Here is a 14,993-nt window from a genome sequence, read left to right as displayed (position 1 = left end):
TGTACCTGGAACTGTTCTTCACTGCCTTGTTCTCATCACCACACACACATATGCAGGTTGTTTAGTTACACTGAGTCACTTACTGTACTCCAGGTGACTGTTTTATGTTTTTTGTCTCCATCCAGTAGATACTGCTAATTTGCTGCTCTGCATGACTGTTTTCATACTAGACCCTCTCAACCCAAAGGTTCAAATGTAGCTACGTTTATAATAAAGAATTAGTATAATAAAGAATTGCATTTATATTGCACTTTTCTAGACACTCAAAGCGCTTCACAGTTCCACTATTCATTCACTCTCACATTTACACACTGGTGGAGGCAAACGACAGTTGTATCCACAGCTTCCCTGGGACAGACTGACAGAAGCGAGTTTGCCATATCGTGCCATCAGCCCCTCTGGCCAACACCAGTAGGCAGTAGGGTGAAGTGTCTTACCCAAGGACACAGCGACCAGGACAGACAGAGCTGGGGATCGAACCGGCAAACTTCCGGTTACAACATGAGCTTCCAAACCACTGTTGCGTTTACAAGACTGGTGCAGGAAAATGTTCATGTGCTTTCAGTATGTTTTTACTCTTATGTCTACTACTGCTATGTTGATATTTTTGGGATTAAATCCTGTTATCCAGTAAGTAGGTGTCACAATTGGATTTCAGAATTACACCTAAATTTACAGTCCAATGGTTTATGGTTTCATTTGTTGCTTTTTAAAAAATTAACAAGTGTGCCATGCGGTCACCAGAGTTGCTAAAGAAATCTCAGTTGAGACAGTGCAAACTCAAGAGCTCCAATTAAACTACACACTGCCTCATTTTACAACTCATCAGTCACATGAATTAGAAATCAACTTTCACGTATTTTAAAATTAAGATCAAAGACAAAGCTGTTAAAGAAACAGTCCTACTAGTCAAGTGTGATGGAATGTGTTTAAATATAAATACCTACAAACAGATAGTAATACATGTTTGCACTCATTTAGTGTGAAAAAATATAATTATAATCTAAATTGCTATTGCTTGCAATTAAGATGAATTGCATTCCATCACTTGACAGCTACTTCTGTCCAGTGCTAAGAATATATAATGCAGCCATCAGATTACAAAATTCACCAAATTACTCAGTCTGACATATGATAGGAAAACATCACAGGTATGAGAAGTATGAAATAAATGTAGAAGTGAGCTTTTATAGATGCTTTTTGTGCATCTCCTATTTTAGATAGGAACAAATCCAGGTTGGGACATAAGTCTCATACTTAAAATGTGACATGACAGCGAGAATGGGCAAAGATCTTTATTACTACACTGATAATATTGTGCTAAAGACAAATATGTGGTTTAGCACTAAGATGAACTTACAGTATGAAATGTAGCTGACAAATATACACTACTTAAAAAGACCAGTTGTAAAATTCTGCAGCATCTGACCTTCTGTGTATCAACTAACCAGAGGTGTAGAACTACTGACAAAATATCAGTAACAACACAGCTAAAGCACTGGGCATATATTCACAAAGTGCTATTTAATAAAAAATAAATTAAAATGGTAGTACCGGAAAAAATACGATGAAAGTTTGATTACATTATACAACTATATCTTCCTAAGAGTAAAAGTTGCTCTCACAGCTTCAGATAGAGGATAAAAGTAATCGATTAGTGAAAAAACAAAACAAACAACAAATAACATGTACAGACAAATAACACTGCAAGCACGATGCAGAAATACCTATTGTGTTGATGAACAAACGTCATATGAGCTTGCAAAACTACAATAAATTGAACACACATATATAAAATATCACACTAAATCTATAAGTATGAAAGTATGAAATGTATCATGTTGAAATTAAACATATTTTAGCCACTACCAGAGAAAGACAGCTACACCTCTAGGAAACACTTTAGAGGAAAGAAGAAAATGTTAGAATTAATAAACCAACTTTTGCTCCAAGCATTTAAAAAAAGAATTTTGTGATGATAAAGTTGAAGAAAACTGAACTGTTGATATTCATCTGGCACAAGATTAAAACATGACTTGCTTATTGCGAAGGGGCCATACCTCTGAGCACCCATCCAGGTCTCCAAAGACATCAGCAAAATCTGATGGACTTTTCTTCAGAGTCTGGTCAGCAGGCAGCGTGTTGTCATTGTATGATGTCACAAACTTAAAGTCACTGGTTCTTGAACCTGTGGTCAGGTATGCATCATAATTGTAAGCACTGCGTAAAGTTCCTGTGCCATCAACATCTGCGTAATTAGGAGGGAGATAACCACTGGGGATGGCAACTGCTCCATCAAACAACAGTCTGGGCTTTCTCCTGCGACAAAACCTCAAACCCAGGATGATGATGATAAAAGTCAGGAAAAAGGTGGACACAGACACCAGCGCGATGATCAGATAAGAGGTCAGTTTGGAATTGCTCTCATTATAAGACAGATCCTTCAGTTCTGGTACCTCAGCCAAGTTATCAGAAATAAGTAAATACATGGAACAGGTGGCAGACAGAGAGGGCTGTCCGTTATCTTTCACTGCCACTACAAGGTTCTGTTTCATGCTGTCAGATTCAGAAATGTCCCGCTGTGTCCTGATCTCTCCGCTGTGGACACCAATAGTAAAAAGTCCCGGATCTGTGGATTTGACTATTTGATAGGACAGCCAGGCGTTCTGTCCGGAGTCTGCGTCCACCGCGATCACTTTTGACACCAAAGAGCCTCCGTGTGCAGCTTTGGGGACCAGCTCGGTCATGAAGGAGTTGCCCTCTGGGGAGGGGTACAGGATCTGAGGAGAGTTGTCATTCACATCTGAGATGAACACACTCACGGTCACGTTGCTGCTGAGAGGAGGAGAACCATTGTCTCTGGCCATCACATGGACTTTGAAGCTCCTAAACTGTTCATAATCAAACGACCTCACAGCGTGGATCACACCCGTATCTCCGTTCACAGACAGATAGGAGGACACCGGGGCACCGTTCACCTCACCAGCTAACAGAGAATAAACCACTGTACCGTTCTGTCTCCAGTCGGGGTCTCGAGCAGTAACGGAACATAAAGTGGAGCCCGGTTTGTTATTCTCACTCACATATGCGCTGTACGACTGTTCCTCAAACACTGGTGGGTTGTCGTTGATATCAGCTACAGATAACTGAACAGTTTTAGAAGAGGACAGAGGTGGAGAGCCCTCGTCAGTGGCAGTGATTGTAATGTTGTAATTGGACACTAGTTCACGGTCCAGTTGTCCTGTGGTCACCAGAGAATAATAGTTTTTAATAGAAGGAACCAACTTAAAGGGGACACCCTGCTGGATGGAGCAGCGGACCTGTCGGTTATTCTCAGAGTCTCTGTCCTGCATGTTAATGATGCCCACCTCTGTACCAGGTGGGGTGTTCTCTGGTATCAGATTGGTCAGTGACTTCAGATTAACTACAGGAGCGTTGTCATTCACATCAGTGATAGAAATCATTACTTTAGCGTAGGATGACAGCCCCAGCCCATCTTTTGCTTTTACGCGTATTTCAAATGATGTAGTAGTTTCATAGTCAACAACACCAATTACTCTTATGTCACCTACTTTACGATCAATACTAAATATCTTCTTCACTTCATCAGTAACATGTCCAAAGTCATACGTCACATCCCCATTAACTCCCTCATCTGCATCACTTGCGCTTACTGTAATCACTACAGTGTCTAAATGAGAGTTTTCAGGCAGGCTGGCTTTATAAACGGCTTGGCTGAACACTGGGGCGTTATCATTAGCATCCAACACGGTGACGTGTATTACTAATGTACCTGATCTCTGAGGAGATCCACCATCTAAAGCTGTGAGAATTAAATTCATTTCCTGTTGTTTTTCACGATCGAGCTCTTTTTCAAGAACGACCTCTATTGTGTTTCCATTTACAGACAAAATAAAATTTTCATTCTTTTTAAGGTTGTATTGCTGCACTGAATTTTGCCCCACATCCGCATCGTGCGCTTCTTCTATCACAAAACGAGCTCCTCTGTCAGCTGACTCCTGAATTTCTATATTAATCCGTTCTCCATTGAATTGTGGTGCATTGTCATTGATATCTTGAATGTGAAGGCTGATACGATGAAGCTCGAGCGGATTCTCCAGCACAAGCTCGTGTTTTAGGATGCACGAAGCCTTGTCTCCACAAAGCCCCTCGCGGTCAATCCTGTCTGCAACAATCAGCTCTCCGTTATTCATGTTTATGTCACAGTAACGTTCGTCGGTTCCGTCGGCGTCGATGCGGGCTCTCCTGCTGAACAGCGCGCCCGTTTCCATCCCGAGGTCTTTGGCTATATTTCCAATAACGGATCCTCGTTTCATTTCCTCTGGTAAAGAATAGCTCATGTCTCCATGAGCGACATGGAACAAAAGAAGGAGGAAAGAAAACTCACGCGAATGAAACACGAATATCTTCGAATCCATCATAATAGATGAGTTATTAAGAAGCTGAAAAATAAAATAAAAAATGACCTGAACCCCAAAACACAAATGACAACTGCAATTCTCGGGAGGTCGCCCTAATGTTAACACAAGAGCGCAAAAATGCGCGTCCACACCGATGAATACAGGAAATGAAAACTGTTAGGGCTGGGGTTTAGCGCCACCGTGAGTTAGGTTATGCGGAAACACCTTAACACTAAATCTAAGCAAACTACAACTAATATTTCGTGCATGACTTTTATCTTCTTTTAAAAAAAAGTATTTTTATGTAGAATAAATATGCAAAACTTCAGTTACTATAAAGGAGACAATGGGAGAAAAGAGTTTTACATTGTGAATCAAGTAAACAGTTGTAAAATCAACCAAAAGAAGAAGAAGACAACTATAAATGTGCTTATTTCTCTTCATAAAATTATGATATCTTTAATTGTATGTTGTTGTTGTTTCTACTAAGAGGATTCAGACTTGGCTGTGTGCCTGGAACTGTTCTTCACATAGTGATCACTGCCTTGTTCTCATCACCACAGACACATGCAGGTTGTTTAGTTACACTGAGTCAGTTACTGTACTCCAGGTGACTGTTTTATGCTTTTTGTCTCCATCCAGTAGATACTGCTAATCTGCTGCTCTGCATAACTATTTTCATACTAGACCCTCTCAACCCAAAGTTTCAAATGTAGCTACGTGTATAAAGCTGGTGCAGGGCAATGTTTATGTGCTTTCAGTATGTTTTTGCTCTTATGTTTAGTATTGCTATGTTGATATTTTTGGGATTAAATCCTGTTATCCAGTAAGCAGGAGTCGCATTTGGATTTCAGAATTACACCTAAATTTACAGTCCAATGATCTATGGTTTCATTTGTTGCTTTTTTTAAAAATTAACAAGTGTGCCATGCGGTCACCAGAGTCGCTAAAGAAATCTCAGTTGAGACAGTGCAAACTCAAGAGCTCCAGTTAAACTACACACTGCCTCATTTTACAACTCATCAGTCACATGAATTAGAAATCAACTTTCACGTATTTTAAAATTAAGATCAAAGACAAAGCTGTTAAAGAAACAGTCCTACTAGTCAAGTGTGATGGAATGTGTTTAAATATAAATACCTACAGACAGACAGTACCCCCCCCCCCCCTCCCCACTGGGCAATAATGGTATACATGTTTTCACTTCCTTAGTGTGAAAAAAAATGTAATTATAATGTAAATTGCTATTGCTTGCAATTAAGATGAAATGCATTTCATCATTTGACAGCTACTTTTGTCCAGTGCTAAGAATATATAATGCAGCCATCAGATTACAAAATTTCACAAAATTACTGTCTGACATGTGGTAGGAAAACATCACAGGTATGAGAAGTATGAAATAAATGTAGAAGTGAGCTTTTATAGATGCTTTTTGTGCATCTCCTATTTTAGATAAGGCAGACATAGGAACAAATCCAGGTTGGGACATAAGACTCATACTGAAAATGTGACATGATAGCAAGCATGGGCAAAGATCTTTATTCAGTGTTGAGCAAGTTACTTTGAAAATGTAATTAATTATAGTTACTAGTTACTTCTTCAAAAAAGTAACTGAGTTAGTAACTGAGTTACAAGATTCTAAAAGTAATTAATTACTTGAAAAGTAACTATTGCGTTACTTGAAAAAAAATGTTTAATCCTCTGGGGTCCAGGGTAAATACGCCATTTTTAACTACTTTTGATTTTCCATCTACATTTCACCTTTAAAAACTATTTACTTTGCCGTGTTTGGTTTCATTCTTTTCGGCACAAACTCACGTGTTTGAATTTACAGTTATGTTTTCATTTTGAAATACTGTATTAACACAATTGATCTAAAATCAGACAAAAACATAAAATCCAAGTAGAAAAAGTTATATTTTTACGGTAACAACCACAAACATGTTTAATGAATCATATTTCACAACTTTAAATGCAAATATAAATTGTTAATTTTAAAATCATAAGCACAAGTTTTGCAAACAACAAAGTTATTTGCAGCCATTTACCTTTTACCCTTTGTTATAACCATTTCAAACTACATAACAATCAGGTGTTCTGTATTCATTAAGACGCCACACAAATTATTTGTGTCACTCCAATAATTTCTGTCCACTATAAAGGAGAACATCACAGCCTGATACCTGCAGGTCTGACAGCAGGAGGTGTATCACTCGTGTTTTCTACGTGGAGACAGCAGTCGCCTCATTGTTCTGACACACAACACAAAACTATCCACAACACTACACATGAACTACACAAGACAACACATTGACTACATACTTTAAACACGCTAAACGTCACAAATCTCTCACATCTCAAAACTCGCTCTCTCTCTTTTTCTGCTGTCTTTCTTTTTCTCTCGCTCTGTCTCGCTGTCACTCCTAAAACTTCCCCCTCTTCCTAAACAACCAAATGTCATGTTGCCATATCATTTTTGATTGGTCGACATGGTGCAATTTTCCACCAACACCAACGGTCTTTTTAATTTTTTTAGGTCTTAAGCAGAGAGTGCTTGCTAGCGCCATCCTTAGACAGTAAACGTGACGAAACTATACAGGAAAAAACACTGCGTATATATTTTTTATCATGACTCCGGTTTTATGTGGCCTATCAACACAATTTAAAAACTGGTATATATCACCTTGTTGCTTTGTCATCTTTAAGTAGTCATGTGACCTGCTTACCATGACTATTTTATTCTTCCTCAGTCAAACAGCAGCACTAATGCGATTGTTTTACCCCCTTAGCTCCAGGTGTTGTGCCAGAAAGTGATTGCCACCCGCGGGAGCGCACGGGGCTGCTTAAAGCTGTAGCGCCCAGATTACTTATGTAGACAGCTACTTCCGTGCAACTGATATAAGGCTGAAGACAGATTCAACCGTGTTTGTTGAAAAATAGTAACGTGACTGCACCGCATGTTCTTGTTAGTAACGGTAACGGCGTTGTAACGATAGAAATAGTAATTAGTTAGACTCATTACTGAAAAAAGTAAAGCCGGTAATAACGCTGTTACTTGTATCGCCTTTATTCCCATCACTGTCTTTATTACTACACTGATAATATTGTGCTAAAGATAAATATGTGCTTTAGCATTGAGATAAACTTACAGTATGACATGTAGCTGACAAATATACACTACTTGAAAAGACCAACTGTAAAATTCTGCAGCATCTGACCTTCTGTGTATCAACAAACCAGAGGAGTAGAACTACTGATAAAATATCAGTAACAACACAGCTAAAGCACTGGGCATATATATATCCAAATTATTATGCAAATGATATTTTTCTCTGATTTTCCTAAATAGTCGATTCAAATGACAGTCAGCATAATTTTCGAGTCATCAGCCATTAGAGTATAATTCAAATGTTACTCAACAAAACTGCCAATGAAAACAGTATGTTTTTCAAAAATAAAAAACTTAAAATGGACTGTTCCAAATTATTATGCACACAGATTTTCAAAACATTTTATAGGTTGTAGAGAATTGAAAATGGTCATTTGTTGAATTTGCAGCATTAGTAGATACATTTTACTGAAATCAAAAGCTATTTCAATCAAAAATGTTACAGCCCTAGCAGGGCCTCTCTCTCCTGAAGGTGCCTGTGTGGGCGTGTCCTACTACCTCCTCTGCCTGACGTGCCACCTTCCCTCCTGTACAGCTGTCCCCCATCAGCAATTAAGGGTATTTAAGCCCAGAGCAGGGTGAGCTCTGGGCCAGAGTTCCATTTTGTGTGGGTACAGCTAGTGAGCTGAGTGTTTGCGGTGTTTCCAGCTAGTGAGCTGAGTGTTTGCGGTGTTTCCAGCTAGTGAGCTGAGTGTTTGCGGTGTTTCCAGCTAGTGAGCTGAGTGTTTGCGGTGTTTCCAGCTAGTGAGCTGTGTTTTGTGGTTTCCAGCTAGTGAGCTTTGTTTTCCGGTTTCCAGCTAGTGAGCTGTGTTTTCCGGTTTCCAGCTAGTGAGCTGTGTTTTCCTTTAGTTGAATTACTTCAATAAAACTGTTTTATTTAACTGTTTCGCCTCCTTGAATCCTTTTTCTGACCCGGTTACTTTTGTTACTTCCCCTTTAACGCCTAGACACCCCCCCCCCCCCCAGGGGAACGTAACAAAAAAATCCTTAACAGGTCAAGTTATATATTAACATAGGACCCCTTATTTGATAGCAGTTTTACAATTCTTGCATCCATGGAACTTGAGTTTTTGGAAAGTTTCTACTTGAATGTCTTTGCAGGATGTCAGAAAAGCCTCGCAGAGCTGCTGTTTGGATGTGAACTGCCTCCCACCCTCATTTTTTTTTGTTTGAGCAGCCAATTATGCAGAGGTGTTACTTGTAGCATAAGATGGTGCATTGTCTTGCATGAAGATGGTTTTGTTGCAGAAGGCACAGTTCTTCTCTTTCTACCATGGAAGAGAGTGGTCAGTCAGAAACTCCAACACGTCCTTGCTGACGTTGCAACCAACCATCCACCACTGCATCCATCTGGATCATCCAGGGTTGCAATGCACTCATCAGTGAACAGGACTGTTTGAAAATTAGTCTTTTTGTAGTTCTGGGCTCAGTGCAGCCATTTCTGCTTGTGAGCATTGGTTAGCAGTGGCCAAATATAAGGTTTATGGACAATTGCAAGTCTCTGGAGGATACTACACCTTGATGTTCGCAGGGCTCCAGCGGCACCAGCAGCTTCAAATATGTGTTTGCTGCTTTGTAATGGCCTTTTAGCAGCTGCTCTCTTAATCTGATGTATTTGTCTGGCTGAAACCTTCCTTATTGTGCCTTTATCTGCACGAACCCATGTGTGCTCTGACTCACCCACATTATGGTGATCACGCTTAAGTTTTGTGAAATATCTAAGGTTTTCGTTATGTGTCCAAGGCATTCAACTATTTCATGCTTTTCAGCAACAGAGAGATCATTTTTCCTTCCTATATTGCTTGAAAATCGTGGTGTGCTTAATAATGTGGAACATCCTTCTTTAGTAGTTTTTCCTTCATTTGGGCTCACCAGGCAAACTAATGATCATAGGTGTCCGAGAATGATTTCAATCAACCAAAGAGCCCTGAGACACAATTCCATCCATGGGTTTAATTGAAAATCAACTTATTTAATTTTTATGACACTTAAACACAATTTGCATAATAATTTGGAACGTGGTGTATTCACAATGTGTAATTTAATAAATGGCAGTAGGGGAAAAATAAGATGAAAGTTTGATAACATTATACAACTATATCTTCCTAAGAGTAAAAGTTGCTCTCACAGGTTCAGATAGAGGATAAAAGTAATCGATTAGTTAAAAAAACAAAAACAAACAACAAATAACATATACAGACAAAAAAACCACCGCAAGCACGATGCAGAAATATCTATTGTGTTGATGAACATACATCATATGAGCTTGCAAAACTACAATAAATTGAACACACACAAATAACATATCACACTAAATCTATGAGTATGAAAGCATGAAATTTATCATGTTGAAATCAAGCATATTTTAGCCACTACCAGAGAAAGACAGCTACACCTCTAGGAAACACTTTAGAGGAAAGAAGAAAATGTTAGAATTAATAAACCAGTTTTCGCTCCAAGCATTTAAAGAAACAAATTTGTGATGATAAAGTAGAAGAAAACTGAATTGTTGATTTTCATCTGGCACAAGATTAAAACATGACTTGCTTATTGCGAAGGGGACATACCTCTGAGCACCCGTCCAGGTCTCCAAACACATCAGCAAAATCTGATGGACTTTTCTTCAGAGTCTGGTCAGCAGGCAGCGTGTTGTCATTGTATGATGTCACAAACTTAAAGTCACTGGTTCTAGATCCTGTGGTCAGGTACGCATCATAATTGTAAGCACTGCGTAAAGTTCCTGTGCCATCAACATCTGCGTAATTAGGAGGGAGATAACCGCTGGGGATGGCAACTGCTCCATCAAATAACAGTCTGGGCTTTCTCCTGCGACAAAACCTCAAACCCAGGATGATGATGATAAAAGTCAGGAAAAACGTGGACACAGAAACCAGCGCGATGATCAGATAAGAGGTCAGTTTGGAATTGCTCTCATTATAAGACAGATCCTTCAGTTCTGGTACCTCAGCCAAGTTATCAGAAATAAGTAAATACATGGAACAGGTGGCAGACAGAGAGGGCTGTCCGTTATCTTTCACTGCCACTACAAGGTTCTGTTTCATGCTGTCAGATTCAGAAATGTCCCGCTGTGTCCTGATCTCTCCGCTGTGGACACCAATAGTAAAAAGTCCCGGATCAGTGGATTTGACTATTTGATAGGACAGCCAAGCGTTCTGTCCGGAGTCCGCGTCCACCGCGATCACTTTGGACACCAAAGAGCCTCCGTGTGCAGCTTTGGGGACCAGTTCGGTCATGAAGGAGTTGCCCTCTGGGGAGGGGTACAGGATCTGAGGAGAGTTGTCATTCACATCTGAGATGAACACACTCACGGTCACGTTGCTGCTTAGAGGAGGAGAGCCGTTGTCTCTGGCCATCACGTGGACTTTAAAACTCCTGAACTGTTCGTAATCAAACGACCTCACAGCATGGATCACACCCGTGTCTCCGTTCACAGACAGATACGAGGACACCGGGGCACCGTTCACCTCACCAGCTAACAGAGAATAAACCACTGTACCGTTCTGTCTCCAGTCGGGGTCTCGAGCACTAACGGAACATAAAGTGGAGCCCGGTTTGTTATTCTCACTCACATATGCGCTGTACGACTGCTCCTCAAACACAGGTGGGTTGTCGTTGATGTCAGCTACAGATAACTGAACACTTTTAGAAGAGGACAGAGGTGGAGAGCCCTCGTCAGTGGCAGTGATTGTAATGTTGTAATTGGACACTAGTTCACGGTCCAGCTGTCCTGTCGTGACCAGAGAATAATAGTTTTTAATAGAAGGAACCAACTTAAAGGGAACACCCTGCTGGATGGAGCAGCGGACCTGTCCATTAGTTTCGGAGTCTCTGTCCTGCACGTTAATGATGCCCACCTCTGTACCAGGTGGGGTGTTCTCTGGTATCGGATTGGTCAGTGATTTCAGATTAACTACAGGGGCGTTGTCATTCACATCAGTGATAGAAATCATTACTTTAGCGTAGGATAACAGGCCTAGCCCATCTTTTGCTTTAACGCGTATTTCAAATGATGTAGTAGTTTCATAGTCAACAACACCAATTACTCTTATGTCACCTACTTTACGATCAATGCTAAATATCTTCTTCACTTCTTCAGTAACATGTCCAAAGTCATACGTCACATCTCCATTAACTCCCTCATCTGCATCACTTGCGCTTACTGTAATCACTACAGTGTCTAAATGAGAGTTTTCAGGCAGGCTGGCTTTATAAACGGCTTGGCTGAACACTGGGGCGTTATCATTAGCATCCAACACAGTGACGTGTATTACTAATGTACCTGATCTCTGAGGAGATCCACCATCTAAAGCTGTGAGAATTAAATTCATTTCCTGTTGTTTTTCACGATCAAGCTCTTTTTCAAGAACGAGCTCTATTGTGTTTCCATTTACAGACAAAATAAAATTTTCATTCTTTTTAAGGTTGTACTGCTGCACTGAATTTTGCCCCACATCCGCATCGTGTGCTTCTTCTATCACAAAACGAGCTCCTCTCACAGCGGATTCTCGAATTTCTATATTAATCCGTTCTTCATTGAATTGTGGTGCGTTGTCATTGATATCTTGAATGTGAAGGCTGATACGATGAAGCTCGAGCGGATTCTCGAGCACAAGCTCGTGTTTTAGGATGCACGAAGCCTTTTCTCCACAAAGCCCCTCGCGGTCAATCCTGTCTGCAGCAATCAGCTCTCCGTTACTCTTGTTTATGTCACAGTAACGTTTGTCGGTTCCGTCGGCGTCGATGCGGGCTCTCCTGCTGGACAGCGCGCCCGTTTCCATCCCGAGGTCTTTGGCTATATTTCCAATAACGGATCCTCGTTTCATTTCCTCTGGGAAAGAATAGCTCATGTCTCCATGAGCAACATGCAGCTGAAGGAGGAAACAAATGTTCCAAGCCTGAAACACGATAAAATTCAATTCCATCTTCAAAGATACGCCTCTAATATGTTAAAGCAATAACGCAGCAAAGATAGCACACAACTATGACAGAAATAGGAACTGCAATTCAGCGCGTCTCGGGCTAAACCTAGAGCAGGCAGCGGGCGTGCAAGACAGAAAGTCCACAAAGAAAAGAGGAATTCAGTCTTTTAGAGCTGGTGTATAGCGACACCGTGAGTTCAAAAATGACACTGACCCAGGCTTATCCAAGTTAAATGCCTAAATGCACTCAATAGATGCTGCAAGATCGGAGTGTTTTATTTTAATACTGTGGAGGTATGTAATAACGACAGAAGACGTTTAGTGACTATATTATTACGTAATGGCATATGGCATAAATCTATGTCTGTAGGGCCTAGAAATACTGATATCACTATATGTTTACGACTGAACAACAAACTGTGGGTTCCCCCTCTTTGTAGCCTTTCGGAAATCAGCCTAATTGTGTATTAACAAAAAATCAATGTTGCTGGTTCCAACGTAATGACACGCATTGAGTTTACCTATTTAAATTATGACCAAGGTTAACGTTGTTAATGTCCCATAGGACACAAAGCACAGAAAAAATAAAATAAAATTGGAAATGACATGAAAAATCAAGACAGAAAGATTAAAAAACCCATATTATCCAAGTTCAGTATACTAACATCAAACTGAATTTTTATGACTGCTTAAAAAAACCTATTTAAAAAAAAGTACATTGAAAAGGAAACTGGCTGATGCACCTGTTTCTTTTCTTCTCAGACAAAAGAACATTAATGTTTTTTTGTTTGTTTGTTTTAAATAACTGAATCAAGACTGAGGATGCAGTCTGAAATTTAGTATCCTTTCATAATAAACTAGTTTTGTGTTAGCAACTAAGCAATTATTCAGTAAATTTTTCTGTTGGAAGTCAGATTTCTTTCAGTTGTATCCCAGCTACTATTGCATGCATTAAGGTGAAATTTATGTGGATTTTACTGAGTCATCTGGACTTTTTAAAATAAACTAACAAATTCCCTGCAGCCTTTGCTAATCTCATAAATGTGATGTTACTTCAAATTTACATTAGGCCAGAATTTACTTATTAGTACTGTGATTTTGAGGTAATATCAGAACTGAGTAAAAGTGTCACAAGTCAGACTGAAATTCTAAAACAAAGTGGGCATTTAACTGCACTGAATTGTTGCTAGGCTGAATGTTTTTCTAGAACAGTTAACTACACTCAAAACCACTTTGAACTAGATGTTAACAAGTTGCATATGAAGCCTGATCACTAAACTGACCGTATCATCAGAAGCTTATTACACTCAGCTGAGAGACAGAAAAGAAACTTCATCAGATGCAGAATTGCTAAGTAAAACACAAGCGTACAGTCAGAGAGAGAGAGAGAGAGCAAGTGCAAGACAAGGATACACAGTTTGGGTCTGTTTCAAACATAAATATATTTTGTATTGGGCAACTGGCAAAAGTCCTATTTTTAAGTTAATTTAAGTGTGATATTTCTTTCAGGAAAAGAAGAGTGTGTAAGTATCACAATAGGAGAGAAAATGATAATGCAATACAGTACAATATGAGTGAGAATAATATAAACTCTGTGGGAGTGCCTACTCTGGGGTAGGACACCTGTGATGAACCAACTTCACGCCGACAAAGGAGAAATATTAAGCCACTCTCAAGAGAAATGTTAATAACTATTTTTGTCAACACCAAAGCTTTGAAAGACCACTAAAAGACCAACTTTTCCTAACAAAAAAGAAGGTGTATGCATCCATCTTTTGGACCATGCTGTATATAACAATGTGCTACACAAACAAAACAAAACATAATTCTCAGGATTATGGTTCTATAAAATAAGTAAATAGAATGATTATTAACTGTGTCCTCTATGAGAAATAATATACTTTTGTAAACATGGCCAATGATAATATTTTCTATTCAACAATGATCAAGGACTATTGAGGAGAATGTATTAACAATTTTAGCAGTATAGTGAGGCTGATTACTTACACTGAGTTGCATTGTATGGTGTTACTAAGCCTATTAATCACTAGTTTATATTGTTATTAGAGAAGCCTTTCTTTCTGTCAAGTCTTCGGACCTGTTGAATTTGTTTTTTTCCTAAACATGTGATTCTAATCTTTATTCTTCTAAGTGATTGTCTTTATCATTTTACTGCTCAAACTGAAAACAATATGAAAACATGTCAAACTTTAAAAAGTGACTGTCAACTTGTCAACTTTTATGTAGGCCAAAGGTATTAAAATAATAAATTCCATCATCTATATGAGAAAAAAACTTATATAGAACTTAATGTTTCAACCACATAACCTTAAAGTCTCTAATTAGATAAAAAATAATACCTGTGGAAGTCCAAACACACTTGATCAGTAAAAAACTGCTGGACTACCAGGAAAATGAATACCAAGACAGAAGTCAAGCCTATAGATATAATGCAATATGATG

The 14,993-nt window shown here is 39.2% G+C and overlaps 2 protein-coding genes across 17 annotated transcripts in view; both read right to left on the bottom strand.

Annotated features, from left to right (window-relative positions):
• LOC146677678 (protocadherin gamma-C5-like) overlaps positions 1–14,993 on the bottom strand; it is a 285,476-nt gene that overhangs the window by 194,522 nt on the left and 75,961 nt on the right. Inside the window, exon 1 of one of the 16 annotated variants that reach the window (XM_085425062.1) lies at positions 2,061–4,540. The exons of 14 other annotated variants lie outside the window; for them this stretch is intronic. In XM_085425062.1, coding sequence (XP_085281188.1) covers positions 2,061–4,442 — 2,382 coding nt within the window. In that variant the 5' untranslated portion in view covers positions 4,443–4,540. Of the gene's footprint in view, positions 1–2,060; positions 4,541–14,993 lie in introns of those variants that run through there. One more of the 16 variants, XM_085425194.1, reaches the window with a different exon arrangement.
• On the bottom strand, positions 9,389–12,712 carry LOC146677688 (protocadherin gamma-A11-like). Its single transcript, XM_085382511.1, has one exon. The coding sequence runs from the start codon at positions 12,531–12,533 to the stop codon at positions 10,122–10,124; it is 2,412 nt and encodes an 803-aa protein (XP_085238637.1). The 5' UTR covers positions 12,534–12,712; the 3' UTR covers positions 9,389–10,121.

The sequence above is a fragment of the Rhamphochromis longiceps genome, linkage group LG2, assembly GCF_057381845.1.
Source record: "Rhamphochromis longiceps isolate RC_006_pf linkage group LG2, R_longiceps_female_GT1.1, whole genome shotgun sequence".
Lineage (NCBI taxonomy): Eukaryota > Metazoa > Chordata > Actinopteri > Cichliformes > Cichlidae > Rhamphochromis > Rhamphochromis longiceps.
Note: the sequence above shows the minus strand (reverse complement) of the source record. Positions and strands in the feature narration are given on the sequence as shown.